The 21,457-nt window shown below is 41.0% G+C and overlaps 1 protein-coding gene across 15 annotated transcripts in view; it reads right to left on the bottom strand.

Moving 5' to 3' along the window:
* Positions 1 to 21,457, bottom strand: part of DST (dystonin) — a 306,949-nt gene that overhangs the window by 258,388 nt on the left and 27,104 nt on the right. For 9 of the 15 annotated variants that reach the window (XM_039380429.1, XM_039380420.1, XM_039380416.1 and 6 more), the window contains exon 4: positions 13,649 to 13,856. In XM_039380429.1, the coding sequence (XP_039236363.1) occupies positions 13,649 to 13,856 (208 nt within the window). Of the gene's footprint in view, positions 1 to 12,010; positions 12,149 to 13,648; positions 13,857 to 14,003; positions 14,167 to 21,457 lie in introns of those variants that run through there. The other 6 variants (XM_039380428.1, XM_039380427.1, XM_039380426.1 and 3 more) reach the window with 3 other exon arrangements.

Consider the following 21,457-nt stretch of genomic DNA (forward strand, 5'->3'; position numbering starts at 1 on the left):
GAAATCATGATTCAGCTTTTGTTTTGTTTAGTTGCCTGAAGATATAATTTAACAAGACACTTATCTGCATGGTTACTGAATGTACTGTCAGTATTTTGGACAATAATATCACTAGTATTTAATAACAAGGATGATGCTCCTTATGACATCTTCAAGTTTTAGAAAAATTTTAAAAGATCAATATGTGGCTACCAAACAGCAGAAAATCTTACTGCAGTTAAGATTCCAAGTGTCAAAAGTGATGTTGGATTTCAAACAGCCAACAGTAGTATCTTTAAATTATTTATATTAAAAATAACCCTGGTTTATAGTTATAAAACAGTAAAGCATAACAGGTAAGTGACACAGAAGCAGGAGTAACTGAAATCAAAGCAACATTGCCCAAATACATATCTTAACAGGATAAAACAAGAAAACATTAGGGTACTAAGGGAAATTTTTGCTTTACAATACACACGTGCTCCTATTTTTCTAAAACTTTTCCATCCTATACATGTACCATAAACATGATTAGAAGATGGAGGGAAGTTATAAAGTAATTTTTAAAAAATGATAGAGAGTGCAGTGTTGATCCCTTTTCACATGAGCATTAGGGAGTATAATTTACTTCGGTAGCAGAAGGCCAGTAATCTAAATGTCCAATGCTAACAAGTAAACAGACAGTAAACAGTGCTACAGAAGTTTGCTGTGGCAGAAACTTTTCCTTAGTGAGATAGAAGCCCTAACCAGACAATGGCAGGAAAAAGCAGGTAACAAATAAAGCAGGAGACATAGCACCTATCAAAAAGAAAGGAGAATTTTTTTACAAAATCAGACGACAACACACATGTTCATGGATGATCAGAATCAGGGAAGCAGTGAGACTAGACAAGCCATGGCAATGGCTAAGTATCTGAATGAACTCTTTACTGAGAAATGACCTAGTCTTTAAGATGACAATTTGTTTTTCCTCTCACCACAGCCTCCTTTACAGAAAAATTACCAAGTTCCACCACAGGAAGGAATCTCAAAGAATAGGTGATGTAGCCTCACAGGAAACCTAAACACATCCACCTACAAGCATTACCAACTACCATCAACTGACTAGAAATTCAGAAAGAACTTAAGGTGCCAGAGAAAAAAACTGCTTACAAAAACTTACACTAAAATACATCACTGTTCTCCAAATTATTTGTAAGAAATAAATGAAGAAGCTTGAGAAATTATTGATATAACTCTGATTAGTTCCAACCAAGAGTAACTGGAAAGCATAAATGAAAACAAAATAACCAAACCTAAAAAACTGGGGAAAGTACTGACAATATAATGCCAAATTCCCATAATTTCTGTCACAATAAACCAAATTCCTCCATAATTGTTTGACATCCTCTGAGTTAAAGAAAAATCTGGGGTGTGTGTATGGGTATATATACACATATATGTACTAACGAACACATATATGTTTACATATATATTATATATATGTGTAAATACAGGGAAATTTGACACATTTCCCAAAGCTGACTAAAACCAACCAGGATACAGTACACAATAGTACTGTAGCCTGAAAAATTACTTGAAGAATAATAAAGTCTTGAATTCTGGCTGCCTTCCAATGAGAAGAATGGTGTGATTTTCTAGAAGTCAACAATGCATTCTACATTTATCACAGATTTGGAAAAGGCAGTAAACAAAAAAATTCGATTTTGTCTGATGATATAAATGTGTTCAGATTGGGAGAACTCCAAAATTTTAAGACTCATAAAGTAACTTATTGAAACTAGAAAGATTATTAGACAATAGTAAGATATGAAATATAATTTAAACAAAAAGTAAAAAAATACTTGTAATGAAAAACAAGAAGATAAGCATCTCTGAACTACCAAGACCATCAGTGGAAAACTGTCTGCTAACTGCCCAAAGATTAATAAATCTTATACTTGGTATTCAAGAACTATCTAAAAGAAAAAAAAAAAATCAAAGGGAATTCTTAAATACATATCAAAGAGATACTACTTAAAACAGTAATGCAACCAAAGTACTACATACAATCACACATCACAAAGAACATCAGTAGTAAGAGGACTGAAGTGCGTGTACCGCCATTAAATGCTTCAGTACTATGGCACAAAAAGAACTTACAAGTATAAAGAAATTGTAGAAGCTAAGATTTTTAACAATGAGATACAGAACTGAGAGCATTTTAGATGAAATACAAAAAACCAAAATGAAAATACCAAAAATGTTAATTAGACTGCTTTTTGCATATTTGCTAGACTGAAAAAATCAAATTGCAAGTAGACTCCACTATTCTATATAGCATCTAAGCCATTTGTCAACACTAACTCCTAGTCATGGAGATAAATAGTGTGATAATCTGTTTATTTACTAGAAAGAAAAAAAAACCAAACAAATCAACTTAAAATTATTTATCAGTCAAGTCATTAAACCACTACATGGAAAACACATCTTCAGAGTTTCAAATGCAGTTAAGATACAGAAAACATCTTGGTGCATTTCATAATTAACTTGGTCACACACAACAGGGAGGCGCACTGCTTTCACTGGCAGTGCAAAACCACACCGACTCTCAGCCTGAACAGCAATGCTCACACACCTTTGTGCAAGTCAGAGTACTGAAACCAACAGCAAAAGAAATACAGTCATTTCAGACTAAGTGACCGTGTTAGTGTCGGTCCCCTTGGTGGTGTTCCCTCTCTTTGTACTTTCCCTGAGAGGCATTAAACTCTACACTTGAAATTCTCTCTCAGTAGGACACCAGCATGTCAGTACACAACCTGATACTCAAGTCCCAGTCAGGCTTTATCCTGATTCTAGGAACTTAAGTTCACAGGAGGAACCAGCACACAGGCACATAGCCTGAGAAATCTCATTCCACACACATACAGTTTTCACATTTGATTAGGACAAGGACAAGCTTAAAGATTTCTCTACAGCTTCAACTACAGTTCAGGGAGTGAAGCCCACACCGCTTTCTCGGACCAGAACGAGTGCTCCAGGGTGCTCTCTGTGCCAGAGGCAGGTAGGACGAGAGTGGAATAAAAGTCTTCTCTTTTTCCACCATGGGAGGGAAAGACCAGCCTGATGAGGAAGTACAATTCACTCCTCTGCAAAGCTGGTACTGGAGACTTCAAGTGTGTCCCACGAGAAGCCCCTCAATGCAAGTCCATCTTCTGCATGCCCTTTGTAGGTGCACGCCCACAAGGAATCCAACCTACAGCTAAAATTTAACTTGAGGTGATGAAGGAAGGAAGAAAGGGGAACCAAGGGCAGAGTAACAGAATCACACTGGGTCTTCCAGATGCTAGGAACAGAGTCTCTTTAAAAAGATAAAAGCTTCCCCCAACCTCCAATGAAGAAGTATGCCCCCCAAAAGGCAACTGACCAAAGATCAAAAGTGAGTAGGCTCGAAGTGTATTGGTTGAGGAAATGCAAAGAAAATATGCAACATCCAGCACAAACTACACAAAGATCCATCAACATTTCAGTCATACTTCCAGATCTCCAACAGACCATTCACAGTGTTGGCCACTGAAATGGCTACAAAAATCTAGGCACCAAATTCAAAGTACATTTAAAGCTTAGAATAAAAATGATTCCCCACTTGTTATTTTTATTTAAACAAATCCTAACATTTTTTATGAAGTTGCAAAGTATTGCAGACACACACGACCTCAGAATTCTTTTAAAGAACTTAATTCTTTAAATTCTCTTGTGGTTCCCAAAGCAAAGAAATGCTTCAGTATGACAGTTAAAATATCAAGGCATAAATATGTATTGTTTTTACAACACTAATGTAATCTTTATAAATTAGATTATAACTTAGATTATAACTGTTTTGATGCTGCTCAGTCCTACTGTACAACCACTTTAAACAGCATGTTGGATGGCTGGACTCAGAGTAATCCAATGTCTAAAGGAAATGTATATCCAAGAAAGCAAAAATAAATGTGCAATTTAAGTAGAAACATACAATGCTTACAAGAATCAGTGTGATTTCATTTAATACAATTTGCAACAGCAGAAAATGAGAATTTGGGTTGATATTCTCAGGGGTAGGTTAGACCTGGCCTCACAAGAAGTATATGGACTTCATTAACAAGGGCTCTATTTTAAAATATTGAAACAGAACAATGCAAAAGTATCCTGTTGAACATGGGAAAATTACAAGGTAATTTCATCAAGGGACCTAATCAACTTTGGCTTTCTTCCTGTAGCTTGTGTGTGTCTGTTCTTCTCTCCTTTAAAGAGATACGGAGCCAAATGCTGCTTTAACTCTAGTGTAAACTGGAGACAGACAAAAATTTCCTGCAAAGAAGAAAAACAAAAACCTATCCCAAATGACAACAAATGTTTCTCAGCAACTGTTTTGTTAAAAACTGAATGAAGAGGGCAGAAGACACAAAGTCTGAGAAACAAGTCTGCTCAAAAATACAAAGGAAAATTTCTGTATGTTTGAAATATATGGTTTTTTTAATTCAGAAATCAACCTTCTTTCTAAAAATTACAATTAATTTTTCTCCAGAGAAGTTTTCATTTTTAAAACTTTTCAAAAACTGAATTTTAAATGCAGAATTAATCTGTAATACATGGTATTATGAAATGGTTTCCAGCATAAGGTTATGATCTGAACATCGTATAGTCACTTGGGAGAGAATTTCCAAGGCACAAACAGTAGTGAAGCACCTAATTGCTGTTAGAAGTCACTGGGACTAGTAATCACATTGCTGTGTGTGCTTTTGAAAACATCCTCGTCTGAAAACAGAACTACCTTAGCAACAATACCTCATTCCCCGAAGTTATACATAACTACACAGCAGTGGCTTCTCCAGACAAATGCTCTAGTCATTTCCTAATTTCTAGGATGTATTGTAAACCCTTTATCTCTAGATTAAAAATTTATCTAAAGACAAAGTAATTTAAGGTATTAAATATTTACAAACATCAATAGCTAAGTTCCTGACTCACAGTAAACTTAACAGAGGTTTTGTTTGAATAAAAAGCACTGCATTGCAAGTGCTATTTATCTTTCAAAAAAGCTCTTTTGCTAAACCACTCAGGATGCTTTATTATTATTATTACTGCAAAATGTCTGTCCAAATGATCACACTCATTTTCTAATGCTGCTTCTACCATGCCTAAGAGACTTTGTCACATGAGGAACACTCAGAGGGTAATCTGATCAGGCAGAAGCAAAGTCTACAGGCAGACTTTGACAGGATATTCATTTCAGTACCCAGCAAGGAACTTTCCAATGCTACTCTGTTCACCTATCGACTCAAATTGCCCAAAACATGCCTCTGAAAGCTGTATATAAAGGGTCACACTTTTACCCATTTTGTGAACTAAAACATACACACATCTCTCTAATCCCAGTATAGAAGAGCTCTACTAATTTTAGATCCACGTGGTGCAAAGTGTCATAGCTGTCAGATAGCTGGATACCTGAACCTCAGGCCAAACTAATTTGGTTTTCCAACACCATTAATCTGTGATCCCCATTTAAGTGCTGATCTATATTTATATGCATTGCAGAACACGTCATTAAATCCCGTAATTTCACGTTAACTATGAAACTGAACAATCAAGATATGTTTAAAAGCAAACAAAAAGTTAAAAAGGGACATGTGGCTATAATAAAGTTCATGATTTTGGCCTATGCCACTGGAAAGCCCATCAGAGGCCTAATCCTCCTTGTCTTACAGAAATAGTTACACTAATTGTGTGATTGCAATGTGCAGAATTTAACCCTCAACATATTTGCCTAGAATCTTCATCCTTTCATAGATTTACTGGTAGCTATTGTCATCTTGTACAAAATTCAAAGAATTGATAGACTAACACTTGACAGCAAAATTATGTACTCACCAGGTATCGTAAAATTAAAACTGGAAACATACTGTCTTGCTTTTAATGCCGGTACAGCCAAAAATATGGAACACCCTAAAGGAGGGCTGATTTCAGCCAGAAATATGCCTTATCAAAGGCTGAGCTATTACTTGAGCCCAAGTCTTGGGAAGAGGCTTGCATGGGTGGGTTTCCAAAGCCAGTCTTTCCCCACAAAAGCATCAGAGTCTGCCTACACAGATCAACTTGTAAGATCTGGCTATTAACATGCCCTTCAGGATTTGACCAGCGGACTGAAGTGTCTTTGTAAGCATTGTTTTACCTGTTTGAAAGCTGGGTTGACTGGAAGCATTCAGTACATGAATATTTTCACCCACTACAGAAAATCAAGGCTTTGTTAAATTAAACGGCTTTAATGATGTTTTACAGGAAACATTTCAGGCATGCAGCAATAAGCTGCATTCATATTTGACCTTTACAAAACTTTATTCTTTTAACGCTGAACTTATAAAATACTTGCACTTAAAAGCATGTGAATAGGCCCATTTTTATTTTACGCACTTAATTCCAAGTACATGTTGAAATGGTGGAATAAATTCCTCAAATCAGGCATGTTCTAAATAGTGTAGAGGGGAAAAAATAATGCATAATCTGGTTTTCAAGCACGGTGTCACTAGAAACAACCCAGCTAGATCACAGCTCACAACTGCAAACACCTCAACCAAAAATATAAACTGAGCCAAAACAAGCTTTTTAACACAATAATGACTGAAGATTTTCCTTTTTTCCCCCCTCTCAGTTTTCACTCTACAAAAAGAATTATGAAATATTCCTGTGAGCTCTATTTAAAGATGTTGCTGACTCAGTGGGAATTGGGAAGTACCAGCAAAGTAATGAAGCAGACCTTTCATCTCTGCCCCAATTTACCTACCAAAGATATTTGAACTGATAGCCAAATTCTGTCTGTCTTAGTCAACCCAACAGGTATCTATTAAAATCATGGAGAAGCAACTGTAGTTTATATATATCAAACTCAGCTTCAGAAACTGCTGCCCATATCTTGAGGCCTTTACGCAGACAAATCTCACTGAATTGGCCAGCACTCAAGTTCTTGTTATTTTACTCCAAGACCTCTTCAACTTTGCTCAAGTGAAGAGCTCATACAAGTCAAACCAGCAAGATCTGGTTCTTTTTTAGGATGAAATGCACCCAACAAGATATCCCATCTCCAAGCACTTTGAAAGTTAAAACTTTCTGCTTAAATAAAGAGGATGTTGAAACAGAGTAAGACTGCAGGTTTTATATTTTTATGTAGCCTAAGTTGTCCATTAATTTTGGTTGACTTCAGGCAGCACAAGAGCCATTATGTTTCCATCTCTAATTGAAGACATTTTCTGTTGGCTAAAATCCTTTCTTCCCAGGAGGCTAACCTGCTGTAGGAAATGTACTAGGAACATAGGAAGCAGTGTCTTGTTGCTGAAGATTTGCACGGTGGCAAAGAAAGGATTAGGTGACATGCAGCTGGATAATCCACACGTGCCCTCCACTAATCAGCAAAAAGGACTTTCCCATTTGAAAAAAAAAAAAAAGTGATCAGTTCCAAGGCTAGTTGCTACCAGCACCTTAAAGAAGTCAGAGAACACCATCCACGGTGGAAATTCCTTGCAAAACTAACACATATCTGGCATCAGGTTTTGTTATGCCAAAGGAGGAAAAGAAATTAAAAGCACCTAATCAATCAGGATTTCCTTCTATGTTCAAAATCAGAAGCCCTGAAGCAGGAGATCCAAGTAGTTCACAGCTAAAAGCCCAAAGAGCAAGATTTCTGCTGACTGAAAATTCAGGTCACTAACTTTAAAGCATAAATGAGGAAATTTAGAAATTCACAGATTCTGAACCCAGGAGCACCTGTCACGGCCCCTTCTGTCTTTTGCTCTAGGAAGCCACCTCTGAAGAAGAATATCTCTGGACCAAGTCTGATACCAAACACATGTAAGACCCTCCAAATTCCTAAAATACAGCAGCAGTTCATTTTTAGATGTACAAAAACCATTCTGTGAGAATGCTCCCTTCCTGAATTCAGCTCAAAGGAGCTGCATGACAGGCATCTATTGTTTTTTATCTTAATTCAAAAACTGTACCCAAACAATGCCAGAACAGCTTTACTTGACACTACCATCAATCAATCATTAAAAAAAACTACATTGCTTCTGAGCCCTACACAGGCAATAAAATGCATCAGATGACCCGCTAGCTCTCGTCCATCTCCAGCGTCATTGTTCTCAGAATACAGAACCAGAGCTGTTTGCTGTCTTCAGCTGAATGTGTGGTATTACAGATCTTTTTAAAGCAAGAGAGCAATGCCAATAGTGAATGCCACAGTGTACCGAAGTTTAAACAACCCAACCCAAGTTTTGCTATCCCCAGTCCCAGACTTGCCCCTCCTTCCTACAGAGACAGGGGTTGTGCAGTGAGCCCAAAGTACCCAAAGGAAGCCCTAATCAGGCACCTGATCCAAACAAAATATTCATGTGATACCTTTCCTAGCATTAACAACAATTTCGTGATGTCCCTGAACCGCAAGGCTGTGTTTTTCATGGGCAGTCACATCAAGCTTAATTTCCTAACAGATCTGTTTCCTATAGATGTAGATATATAAATCTACAGCCTTAAAAGGTCTGCATGGCCAGATAACCCTATATATTTTAAACTTTTAGAGCTTACATGATTGTAAGAACATTATTGAATAACTGTAATTTATTCAACATTTAACTCAATGAATTAGCTCTTTTTCAGATTACCACAAGTGCACAGTCATTAACAGATATGCCCATATCAATAAGGATGTCAAGGGAGACAACTTAGTTACCTAATTGTTCAAAATGTTGCAGCAAAAAGAAGATTGTTGCAATTGCTATTCAAATAAATGTTTACTACCTCAACTGAAAAATACATTAAGAACTTTTATTGAAATTAACTAACCATTTCAGAGGGATGATATATATAAGTTCATTGCCAGTGTATTACTTCAGATTTATAGCAGAGGAAATCTAATGAAAATACTGCATTTCCAGCTTAAAGTGGTAATCTTCAAATATTTAATGCTCAAATAATGATGGTATGGAACAATGCATAATTATGTCATTAGATAGAGGTGGCATTTAATGTTTTAACAATTAAATGTATATGAAATACTATTGGACATTTTCTTACTTATCAAGAAGGCTGCAGCTAACAATTTTATTAATTTTGTTATCAGGCAATGGTGAGATAGTTATTCTTGCTGCTTTGTAAGTTAAGTTCTTTACAACCTCCTAGAGTCAAATATAGTTTGAGATAAAGTCGAACCTTTAGTTATAATAACAAATATTTGTACAATTTCTCATCTTCCTGTTCAATCACAAACAAGATGTATAGTTTATCTGAAGCGTTTTACATATTTTGCTAGATGTTTTATTGTCACTCTCACAATAAAGGCTTTGGCTTTGAATGCTTCAAGGTGCTATCAATAAAGAAGCTTTTTTTTTCCCCCTGAATAAGTAGCTTGATTCAACAGGATTTCTAAACCATCTGAGATAACACGACTTCTTTTCTCCACCAAAATACTTCATAAATACTGTCAAATATTTACTACATGAATCAATGAAAAATAAATAAAACATTGACAACCAGCAACTGAGTGGACCAGGAATCAGAAAATAACACTCTCTTCTCCCATAGCAAACAGCACTTCTGTGCTATCTCAGATTTAGCAAACAGTTGCCTAATTATTTACTGTCATACGATCAGCAGACAGAATTTCGAGCCACACAAATATCCTGCTTTCAACTGTTAAAGCAACAAGGTACTTGGCATTGCAAGGTCTTCAAGATTTCAGCCTACTTTGGCTGCAGAAAAGGATGAAAAGTAAAATTTCACTTTTCTACATTTGAAAAGGGCAGCTTTTATCTTCCTAAGTCAACATCTTAATGATGCAGCATCACATGATCCCAAGACTTCCAAGACAGGCAATGAATTTTGTACAGCTGACTCTGCTAGTTACAGTACTCAACAGCTGGGGCATAGATAATCTGGCACCCTGATAATACCCTAAATGAGTATGAGAGTGTTCTGCAGACTGTAACGAGGAAAAAAAAGAAAAAGAAAAAAGAACTATCAGCATTAAAATGATAGATTGGAGCTCATCTTAAAGTCAACATGATTTGCATTCAATTAAAAAAGTTACTAAAAGAGGTGTTTACAAAAATGAGAAATTCAGAGAAATGGCACTCCCTCTTCAAAGCCTGTATTGTAGCAATTCTTTTCTGATTAGATCAGCTCCCATAGCAAGTCATCAGAACAACAATCGCTGTAGTGAAGTCATACTACTGGGACTCGAATGGGAAATCATGACTGGCTTGGAAACACATTTTAAAAAATAATGTGTTTTCCAGGTTTCCAATATATCTTAATTAAAACAAGTCCAAATCTTTACCTCTGCTCCAAATGGCTGAATAAAGTATACCTTGAATAGCAAAACACAGCACACCAATATACCAAATATGACACAGAAAACTAAGACAACAGAAACTAGATCCTTCCAAATAATTTCAGGATTTGGCTGTCACTGAAAATAGCGTGTGAATGGATTCAATATTACCACCATAACATTATATACTCAAATACTTTCAGAATGTGCTTATTTCTTATAGATATGTAAATTAGTTTTTGGAGTTTAACTAAAATCCTTCTGTTCCCCAACACTGAAAACTAAATCTTTCAGCCCTTTTCCTGATAAAGCTCCCCTTGAAATAGGGGAAATGAGGCTTAATCTCTTTCCCAGGTTTTTAAGCAAGAAATCAAAGGTAATCCAAAGCATAATAGCAGTGCTTTCGGTTAGAACCAGAACAGAAAAACAAGTTTTCTCAGTGCTTATTTACAAAGTAAACAGTCCATTAGATCTAAAATTCTGCAAAAAATCAGTTCAGCTACATATAAACTGATGACCTAAGAAATAGGGGAGAATGGAATGAAGACGTGCTTTTGAAGATGAGGGTAATGAACAAACGGTAATTATTTCTCTCAACTAAAATGTCCTAATGCATTTCAGTACAGAAACAGTGCACATGCTCCATAGCTGCATTGACACAACGGGCAACAGACACAAAGGAGTCATTAGTCAATACTGTTAATGACACATGAAATCGCAAGTGACATCGGTATAAAGTAAACTCAGATCTGGCAAGTTCTCATAGTCAAAATAACCATGTGTAGAGGGTTTATTTTTCAAAATATTACCACTAGCAACCTGGAATAAGTAAAATCAGTTATCAGGATCTTCAAATCAAGCTGTCTTAAACTATGCCACTCCCATTCCCATCAGTGGAAATCACGTAACAAAAATCTTCAGAACTGACTGGAAACATACAGCTGAAAAAAAATCAGATATGAAATCTAACCTACCTCATTCTCTAACATTACAATAGGACTCAGCACTGCAAATATCAGCATATGCTGTGACATGCTGTAAAGACTATTTCAGGGATGAAGACTCAGTCTAAACAGTTAACTCCATCCCTTTCGCACTTGAATTAAAATCAGTCCTGTAACACTTTTGATAAGCTTTTTCAGATTTAGTACTAGCAAATGTATTGAAAAACAGTAATGAATCATCCAAACCACTCCTTCCATTCTGATGCATTTAATAAATCAATGTAATTTACATTTCTAGCAAGATGAATTTAGCTATGTGTATCATTGTTACAATAAACGTGGTTTTATCCTTATTTTTCTATATCTGATGAGAAAACGCAGGTGCTACAGGAACTAAGCTCATTCTTTGCTCGACTACCAAAAAAAAAAGTAAAAAAATAAAAAGGTAAAAATAAACCGAAGCTTTAAATACGAATGCACATCGAGACGTAAACCACTGTGCCCGCACTGCACTTGAAAAACAGACTTTTAAACACACGAGAGAGCGTGTCACCCACTGGTGAGGTGACACGGTATTTCTATTTATCGCAGAAGCCGCCCACGTCCGCCGCCTCCAGATCAACCCAACTCGGGGCCACCAATGTCCCCACCTGGCCGCCAGCGCCAGAGCCTCCTGGGTCCGCAGCCGCCACACCCGGCGGGGCGAGCTGCCACTCGGGCGGCTGCGGTGGCACAAGGAGCGCTGCCCTACCTTTGTATCTCTCCAAGACATCTTCATAGGCTTGCAGGTACTCTTGCTCCTCGGCGTAGAAATACGCGCCGGGGGAGAGGTAGCCAGCCATGGCCGGCAGCTAGCCTAATCTAATCTAACCTAGCCTAGCTTAGCTTAGTTTATCTTAGCTTAGCTTAGTTTAGTTTAGCCTAGCCTAGCCTAGCCTAGCCCTGCCCTGCCGCCCGCCCGAGCGGCTCCGGACGGCCGGGTAGCCCCAGGGACGGCACAAGAAAAACCCCGGCAGCAGCGAGAGGGAGGCGGGTGGGGGGCGGCGCTGCCAGCCCGGCCGAGGAAACGCCCCCCCCGGCCGCTCGTGTTTCGGTGGCCGCTCCTCTGCGCTCCGAGAGGCGGCCCCAGCCGCAGACCTCGGCTCCAGTCCCATCGCCAAGGCACCGCCTTCGAAGCCGGCGAGCTCTCACCACCTCCCACCGCCCCCCGTGCTTTTGCCCCGGCCTCCTGCGGGATGAGAAGGGCGGCGGCCGCCGAAGCAGGGACGCGGCGCCCGCGGCACTGACGGGGTTGGCGGGGACACTGTCACCCTGCGGCGCTGGCGCTGAGGGGCCGCAGCGCGACGGACACCGCCGGGGACTCGCGGGCAGGGACCGAGCAGGAGCCCCAACGCCCGCAACCAGGCGGGGCGGGAGCCCCCGCTATACCGGCGGAGGCGGGGGACCGGCCCCGCCGCAGGTGTCACCGCCGCTCGCCCGCCCCCGGCCGCGCCCCCACCGCCCCCTGGCCATGACCCCGCCCCGGAGCGGTCCCTGCTGCCCTAGCCCCGGCCCTCCGGGTCCCCCGCCCTGCGCACCCTGCCCGCTGGGCTGGGCTGGACCGGCTCCGCAGCTTCCCCCCCGCCCCCACTCGCGGCTGCATCCTGCGGCTCGGGGGAGCTCGGCTCCGCAGCGCGCCCGCTGCCCCCTCTAACAGCGCCGCTAAGATGGATTACCCTGGGAAATGGTGTCCCGAGAAGGGACCTACCGAGGCGCACACAAAAGGGGGGTGGCTGGGGGGGAACAACAGCGGTGTTCCCGGGGAGCACCGGAGCCTGCTGCATCTTTCTGGGATTCATTTACAGGCGTTTTCCAGCTCTCGCCGGGGAGAAGCGGACCTCCGCCCTATTTTCGACAACATTTGTCGCTGGGCCGCGGACCAGCGCCCGCCGGCGTCTCCGGCGCTCTGTCCCGGTCCCGGTCTCCCCCGGGCGCAGCCCCGGCCCCGAGCGGACAAAGACCGGCGCCTGGTCCCCTGTCCGCGCGGAGCATCATCGGCCGCCGCCGCCGCGGCCTCTCCGCCCTGCGGGCGGTCCAGCGTCGCTTCCCCCCCGGGCGGGCGGCCCGGTGCTCTCTCGGCCTTGCGGGCCGGAGGAAGCACCGGCACCGGTTGAGCCGACCCCCGCCGCGGCTGCAGCCCCCGGCCACTAATGTGTTTTCGCATGAAAGTTTAATAGGCGCACCTGCGCGCGTTTCGCCTCTCCTTCCACACGCATCAGTTCACCCAGCCGGAAAACGCGGCCAAAGAGCTTAGTCACTGCCTGGCGGGGCTGCGCTCTGAAAGGGAAGGGACGGGGGTCCCTCTACCCCCCGGCCGCCCCCTGCCCGGCCGTCCCCGGCCGCGCCTTACCGGCGATGCGCAGCACGGCCCGCTCGGCGGGGTCCAGCACGGAGCCGCCTTGGATCTTCCGCTTGGACCGCTCATGTTTGGGCAGGTTCCAGGGCAGCGTGTCCCCCGGCGCCGGCGACACCGTCCCCGACCTCTGGCTGAAGTCCTCCTCATCGGAGAAATCGGCGGAGGACGACATGGAGCATCGGTAGGACGCGTTACCGGAGCTCTGCACGGGGAGACAGACAGACAGACAGGGTGCGTGGGGAGCGGCTCGGGACCGGGGCCTCAGGTGGCACCGCCGAATACCCGCCCCGCGTGGCGTGGAAAAGCATCTCACGGAAAAAGGAGGATAGGGGAGAGGGATGCCGCTCACCATTGCCGTGAATTTAGGGGGGAAGAGGGGTGCGTGTGCGGAGTGCCGAGGGAGATCCTCCAAAAAATATCCGGTCTTTAGCAGGAGTGCATTTGGAGGGATGTCTGGGGAGAGCCGTGGCCTGCGGCTGGGCAACCAGCTCGCAAATGAGCCTCCCACTTCCCCAACAATAAACCCAGCAGCAACAACAGCCGAAAAAAAACCCAACAACCTTCCCGGCTACAGATCGATGGCGTTTGGCTCCCCCGCCAGGACAAGGGGAAGATTTGCCATCCCCGAGTTGCTGGTGAAATCGTTGATGTAAATCCGCCCCCGGGGCAGCCCCACGCCGGGCTCTTTGTTACCGGCCCGGGCCCCGCAGGGCCCCTCCTGCCCCGCGTAACCGGGGGCAGCCCGGCGCGGCTGGCCAGCGGGGACGGGGGCAGAGAGAGAGAGAGGGAAGGAAGGGATACGATTTCTCAGAGCAGCCCCTTTGGGTAGCAGGGCACCGTGGGCGGCCTTCGGTTACACTTTGCGAAGGCGGCTTCGGCAAACAAACGACTGATCTCGGCATGTAGATTGTATCCACCTTCAGGCTTCCCAGCTACCCATAAAAAGAGTTCTTCCAGAAGCGTAAATAAACACTGATGCAGCGCAGGGAGAGGGCTGTTGCCATTTCTGGCTTCCCTGTTTAGAGTGAAGTGGGAAACAGAGATGTCTGAAATACAACATTTCAGCACCATGTTGAAATTTAGAGTACATTATTATACACAGGTTATCAGGACACAATGGAGGGCAAGGTGCTATTTCTCTTCCACTGCATTTTCTGATTGGAGAGACTTGTGGTTTCTACAGGGCATTTGACAAGAAAACTACAGATTTGATTTGTGATTCCTGCGGGATCTCCTGTGATAGTCTTTCAAAAGTGCAACCTGATGCTCGTCCAATTATGGTGTTCATTTTTAGGTGTATGCTCTTCTCAACTTGGAGAGGTGTAGTAAAATCATAGAATTACAGAATAGTTTGAGTTGGAAAGGACCTTTAAAAACTATCTAATTACAACCTCCCTGCCATAGGTAGGGACACCTTCCACTAGACCAAGTTGCTCAAAGCCCCATCCAACCTCACCTTGAACACTTCCATAGCTTTTCTGGGCGACCTGTTCCAGTGCCTCACTGACTTCATAGTGAAGAATTACTTCCTTATATCTAACCTAAATCTTCCATTTTAAAGCCAGCATATTTTGTTATACAGAGACAGCCTCATTCAGCCATTCTAAATTCCAGATTTTTTTGATACTAAGACAGCTAATATTTTAGGCTTGTCCTGTAGTCTTTTTTTTATTATTATTATTATTTAGGGGCTTAAATGGTACATTTATGTACAGAAGAAATTTGTATGGTGACTGAGATCTGATAAAACTTATTGCTGCTGTCTGAACCTTTTTACTGTCAGTTATCATAGGGGGTATTTTGCCCATTTTAAAACTCAGAACCTGCATAATCCAGAGGAATAACATGATGCACTCTTTGCTATGCATAGAGGTGCCAATAATATACAGTTAAATAATCTGCTATAATAAGAGGGGATCTCTTATTAGTAGTTTTCCCTCCTTCACTTCTATCCCAATCCTCTTTTCTCCTTCTGCAATACTTCCTGGTGAAGTTCTAAAGGGGAGAGTTGAGAGGGAGGGAATGAATACCAAAAACACAGTTAACTGAATTCTTGTTCACTGTACTGTGATGTGGAGAGAGCAAGAGGTAACTGCAGAAAAACAGAAACATGAGATGTCTGATACCAGCTGTGATTGCCTTCATAATTAGTTTTACTGCAGAAACTATTTTTCTGTCAATTTGTATAAGTTAAAACTGTAGGATCTCATAAAGCATGACAGTCACGGGTGTCTTCCTGATGGGAGCTAGAAGTGTTTAGCTTGCTGCAAGGTATAAAGGGCACTTTGCTGTACCAGGTGTGGCTACCAGGGCTCCTGATGTGTTTAGTCAGAGATTAGGTTCCTTGTGGCCTGTCCTTAGCTCCAGATTTTGCCCTAGAAAAGAAAGTGTTGCCTTTAATCCCAGCTCTAAACATCCTGCTTCAGGCCTGCACCTTCTTTTGGCTGCTCAGCAACCCTCTATATCTTTGGATCACAGAGACCCATGGAGACAGATTTAGCCTTTCAACTTCTTCACCTTCTTAATTTCTAGCTTATAATATGAGAATTAAAAAGAGCCCAGACAAGGTGTTGTGAGGGTGCTACAGCAATAGTTTGTTAGTATTTATGTAGCAGCTTGGAATATGCAAGGACAAAGTACAATAGCAGTTGTTATTGAAGCTTTTGGAAAAGATCTTTCAACTCACAGATTTATCTTTGAAAGTAAGCTATAAATTTTATCCAGTAGCATTTCCTTTTCTCGAAAGAGGCCTTCATAGCCCATTCTTACTTTTAATAACACCTCCTTATACCCTTAGAAACCAAAAGCACTGCTGAGTGGTCATTCCATATGCACCATCGCTCTATTGAGATGTCAATTTTACGGAAAGGGAGTCCGTCCTTCTAGTCAGCTTTGCTCCGATACTGGAAGATAAACTGTGTGAGAAAACCCCACTCACACAGTTATGAGCATTCAAACTGAAGAGGCAATGGTAGAGCAGTCTTTGGCATCTGTGTGTATTACAACTAGCTTTTAAGTTGTCCTACCTTACTTAATGCATGAATTAACAAAATTAATGAATAAAACACACTTTAGCTTCTAACTCTTCAAGAATCATTTTGTTTCATTTTCAGAACAAAGTAGGAAACTCAGAAAGGAGTTCATAACAGCAAAATCTAGCAAACTCATATCTAAGAAATGTTAACTTCTAACTTAATTACAGTTTACTTTCTTATTCAGTGTGGAGATACCTCTGAGTGATGTGTACACAGAGCTATTGAACATGTAAGTATTTTTAAAAATCTCAACTTTGCTATTCCAAAGATGTTTATAATGAACTGAACAACTTTGCTTGAGTAAATTAATAGCTTTGTTAAGAAGTCTGTAGTTGCTCCCCTTTTGTTGTTCACAACATGTGTACCACTCATCCCACTGGATTGTTTGTTTCTAGCAAACATATTTTCCATTATATAGCTGTGAGTCCCAAATAAGGATTCAATTATTATAGCAACAAATTAAACTGTTTAAAAACAGGAAATGAAGCAGAACATCTGTTCTGAAAAGGGTCCCTGGCCAATTAGGACAGCATGTGGAAAAAAACATGGTTATATTCTATTAAAATCAAAATATGTAAGGCACTTCTGTTATTTCTCCATAAAGCATATTGCTGTATGCAAGTGAAAAATGTAACTGTTAATAACACAAACAATTTTGGGGGGCTATGTGAGTCAAGTGTCTTTCATATCTGCTAAAATATTGATCCCCCTTTCTTAGCCTACTCTGGGACTTAGCAAGGGTCAGGGCTTGACCATTCTTAGCTTCAAGGCCTGTAAAGGTCACAGCCCAGATGCTCTAACTGCTTATTCTACACCTCCGATTATGCATTCTTCCTGCTCATTAGCCTGGGGCCTCTCGGCAGCCTCTCTGGCTGATGCGCAGGAGCGGCTGCCTTTGCAGTGCGAGTGTGCATCCGGCAGCCGGGGCGCGGGAGCCCCGTGGTCCCACAAGAGCACCCCTAAGCGGAGTTCTGGCAGCATCCAAAGCCCGGGGTTGCACGTGATGCACCGTTCGCTGCCGGTGCCGCAGGGGGGTGCACGGCGCACACGGAGTCCCCACCGCCGCGTCCCGGGAGGCAGAGGGCTCCACAGAAGCGACATGCAGAGCCAGACCCCCTTCTGCCACAGCCTGCTGGCTTCCCTGTAATCAGGTGATTTGCAGCAGCCGCCTGAGAGTCAGCCTTGCTACTGTGCTATAAAAGCGAGTTGGTTTCCAGTAAAGGGGATGATTTCAAAGAAATATTTAGCATACTTCTTGTAAGAGGGATTTGGCCAAGTACCAAGGCATGCTTTCCCTTGAGGAGGGAAAGGAGTGCTGTTTGTCATAGGTAAGGTGCTGTGGAAGATCAGGTGGAAGCTAGCTGGAAGATGGTGTAGCTGGAAAATGGTATATAGTAATGCACACCACCATAGATCAGGTAAGCCACCTGTGAACAGGACCTGATAGGGTCAAGAACACTGGTGGCCAGTGCACTGTCATTCCTCAGGGCAGAAGCATTAGCCGAGGTCAGCTTTTAAATTCAGTCAGGCAACCCAACTGGGAAAAGCTGCTGCGAGGCTGATACCAAATTATCGTCATATTGCAAAAATTCCCCAACCCTGTGACACGTCAGATATTGTGCTGGCCAACTGAATTATAATCAAATAGCTTGTACGTTCGCATTTTATCTCTAAGATGGTTTTCCACTGCAGTGAATCCTTTCACACTGGCTTTTGGAAGCTATGGGAAGTACAGTTTAGTTATGAGTTATTTATATTTTGTTTATTCTACACTATCTCAAGAATTCCTGGAATACATTTTCTTTTCTATCATTATGTTCATTGTTGGAAAATGGATAAATACGAACAGAAATGAAGCATTTGAATAATGATTTAACTAAGTGTGCTTCAGCAAAATTCCTTCTAATTTAGAATAATCAATTGAAAGTAACAGGCTATTTTTGTCCTTTAACATCCCAAATTAAATTATATTAAAGTGGATCAACTTTTAAAGTAAAATAACTTTACAAATTTAAGACAAAATCTAGGGCAACTGAATGTTCCCATTAGTAAATCTTTACCACTTTAACCTGATTAGATGATAATGCAATGCAGAATACAAAACATCCAACGTATGTAATCAGGCTATGCAACTGCATGTTGTCAGAAATTATCAGAATTCAAAACGACACAAATGATAGTACAAACAAGGGCAATGTAAAACCAACTATGATAAGCTTAAAAAAATTCACCAGTGGAGACACAGACATATTAAATGAATATTTTTCTCTGCTTCTGTGCCAGTCATTTAAGGGGACATCCATACTTATCAGGATATAAAAAATTATTACAGATTTTCTGGGTTTGTATTTAATCTTATTTAACAATAAACAGAAAGCTGGAAGGCAAATATACAAAATCTGAAAGTCCTGAGCATCCAGGGTCTGACTCTACGTTAAACTGCCTTTGCAAACAGGTAGGCTTTTCAAACATCAAGACAACATCTACTTTCTTTGTAGAGAGAACTTACATTCTTTCTTTCTAAAGATAGGAGAAGGTGGAAATAAGCATTCAGTGTTTATTCTATCACATGCACTTTGAGCCCATGCCTGTATTTATACAAAGAAATTCTGATGCTTTCATAGGCTTTCATAGGGATATTTTCTGGCTGCTAAGTAGGTCATCCTCTACCACTCCCCCACTTTGAAAATAATCTTATGGATGCAACTTTCATGGAAGAAATACGTTATTTGAGAACATGAAATTCAAAGTGTATAAAAGGGCTAGATCCATGTGTGCACTTGGGTGTTACAATACAGTTTTGTAACATCAAACTATGTTTAGTGGATAACCACCTACTTACATATCTAAAAGTGATGTGATGCGAAACAGCTTTTGGTAGAACCAAGCAGTCAGAAAAACTTGGTCACTCAGCATGATGCACCATCATTCTTCAGGGACATAAGGCATCCCAAAACCTTCTTCTGAAAGTGCTCCTTAGTCATCCTTTCATAACAGCAGAGAGCACTAGTTTCTTTTGAACTCTAAGAAAAGTGAAGCAGCTGTTTGTCTTTTCCTTATTGTCATAAGAAGCTTGAAACCTAGGCTCAGACCCTCATCTCCCAGCAGCCAGTCTGGAGATTATTCCACAACAACCTCCTCGTTGAGGAAGTGGTACATGTTTAACAAAAATGAAATTTAAGATTCTTAGATGTAGGATGAGAAAATAGGAAGAGGAAGAGTAGTGCTCCACATCAGAACACGCAATACTCTCTCTGGGGAGATGAAAGTGCTGGGCTCTGATCTCTGCTGTAATGACTGCTTATACATTCTGTTTTAAGTAGTAATTGGATAAAATATTGAAGTAGTCCTTGGATGGGACATGTGCAATAGAAGCAACAGGAACCACTGCACAGCTCATGTATGAATTCTGCAGAAATACACCAAATTTCAAGTACTTATTGGTCTGAAGTGATACCATCTTCTATTAGCTAAAAAAGAGAAATTAGTGAATATTAAGCTACAAGTAGAGTTTCCGTTTAATTTACTTCATTTATTGATAATCTCTTTCAGGATCAGAAAGTTGATAGACACATTTGTAACTCCCTAGTAGCTGGGAGATTGAGCTGAGGGATCAGATGCTGTCAAGATAATCTCCACAGACCTCAGCAACTTTCACCAAGGAAGATAGTCATCATAAGAGAAAAACACGGCACTTAAAGTATGTTGCTGTGCAAGGAAAACCTGCTTGTTGTTTTTTCTTTTTCAAATGATTATGTTGAAAATCAAGGCATGCTTCATCCAGTGTATGAAGCAAACCTGTATGCAAGTGGGGCCAAATAACATTCAGCTTAATAACTGTGCCAAAGCCATTAGTTCTTTTGAAAAGCTGCTTAGTAAAATTGTGCTAACAAAAAGGCAGATTCTTTTTGAATGTCACTTAAGAATTATTAATATCATCAACATGACAGCCATGATATGTTACATATTTGATCCATTCCTTTATTCCTCACCTATTTCCTCTACTTAGTTTTGCAATATGAATTGCAGGATTTCATCTTGAAATAGCTTACCTACATTATAGTAGCCAACAGAAAGGTACTAAAGGTTTTGCAGATGGAGAAATAATGTTTGGAGCTCTGAGTATCTCAGAAGTTACAGCATAGGGAATAGGTATTTTAGTTCAGTTTTATGTTAAAACAATCAGCAAAATATAAGTGATCTTCCATTATAACTATCACCATCTTATTTCAAAATTAATGCTTCATATATTAATACCTAAAATGTCAGGATTTCATGGTCTCAAAATCATGAATTAATTCTGTACAACAAATTCATAGACCTTAGATGAATATTGTTGAACATATGTTGAATATAACTGCTACAAAATACTTCCCATTACGTAAAAATAAATTTTGTATTAATTTTTAATTGCAGCTATCTTGCTGCAATTATTCCCTTGGTCTGCCAGACACAAAAGAGCGTAACTAAGATGTGAGGAAGGCACACAGAGTGGTATCTGCCTACTATGCCTACAAGGCCAACCAAGTAACAGAGGAAGAGTCTGGAATAAGAAATCATCTAGCTTCAAATCCTTTCCTCAGCCTCCTAAACTTTTCATTGTAGATTGTATTGTATTATATATTTATGTTTTAATAGCAAACCAAATTACTCTTGCTATAAAAGGTATATCAGAGTATAATAACACTCTGGACAATAAAGAGCAAATTAAAGTTCTAAGTAGCTTTTGAATCTCTGATGGACACAGATTGTTTTCAAGAAAAATTAA

The sequence above is a fragment of the Pipra filicauda genome, unplaced genomic scaffold, assembly GCF_003945595.2.
Source record: "Pipra filicauda isolate LSUMZ 115617 unplaced genomic scaffold, ASM394559v2 scaffold195_size2193078_pilon, whole genome shotgun sequence".
NCBI classification, from domain to species: Eukaryota; Metazoa; Chordata; class Aves; order Passeriformes; family Pipridae; genus Pipra; species Pipra filicauda.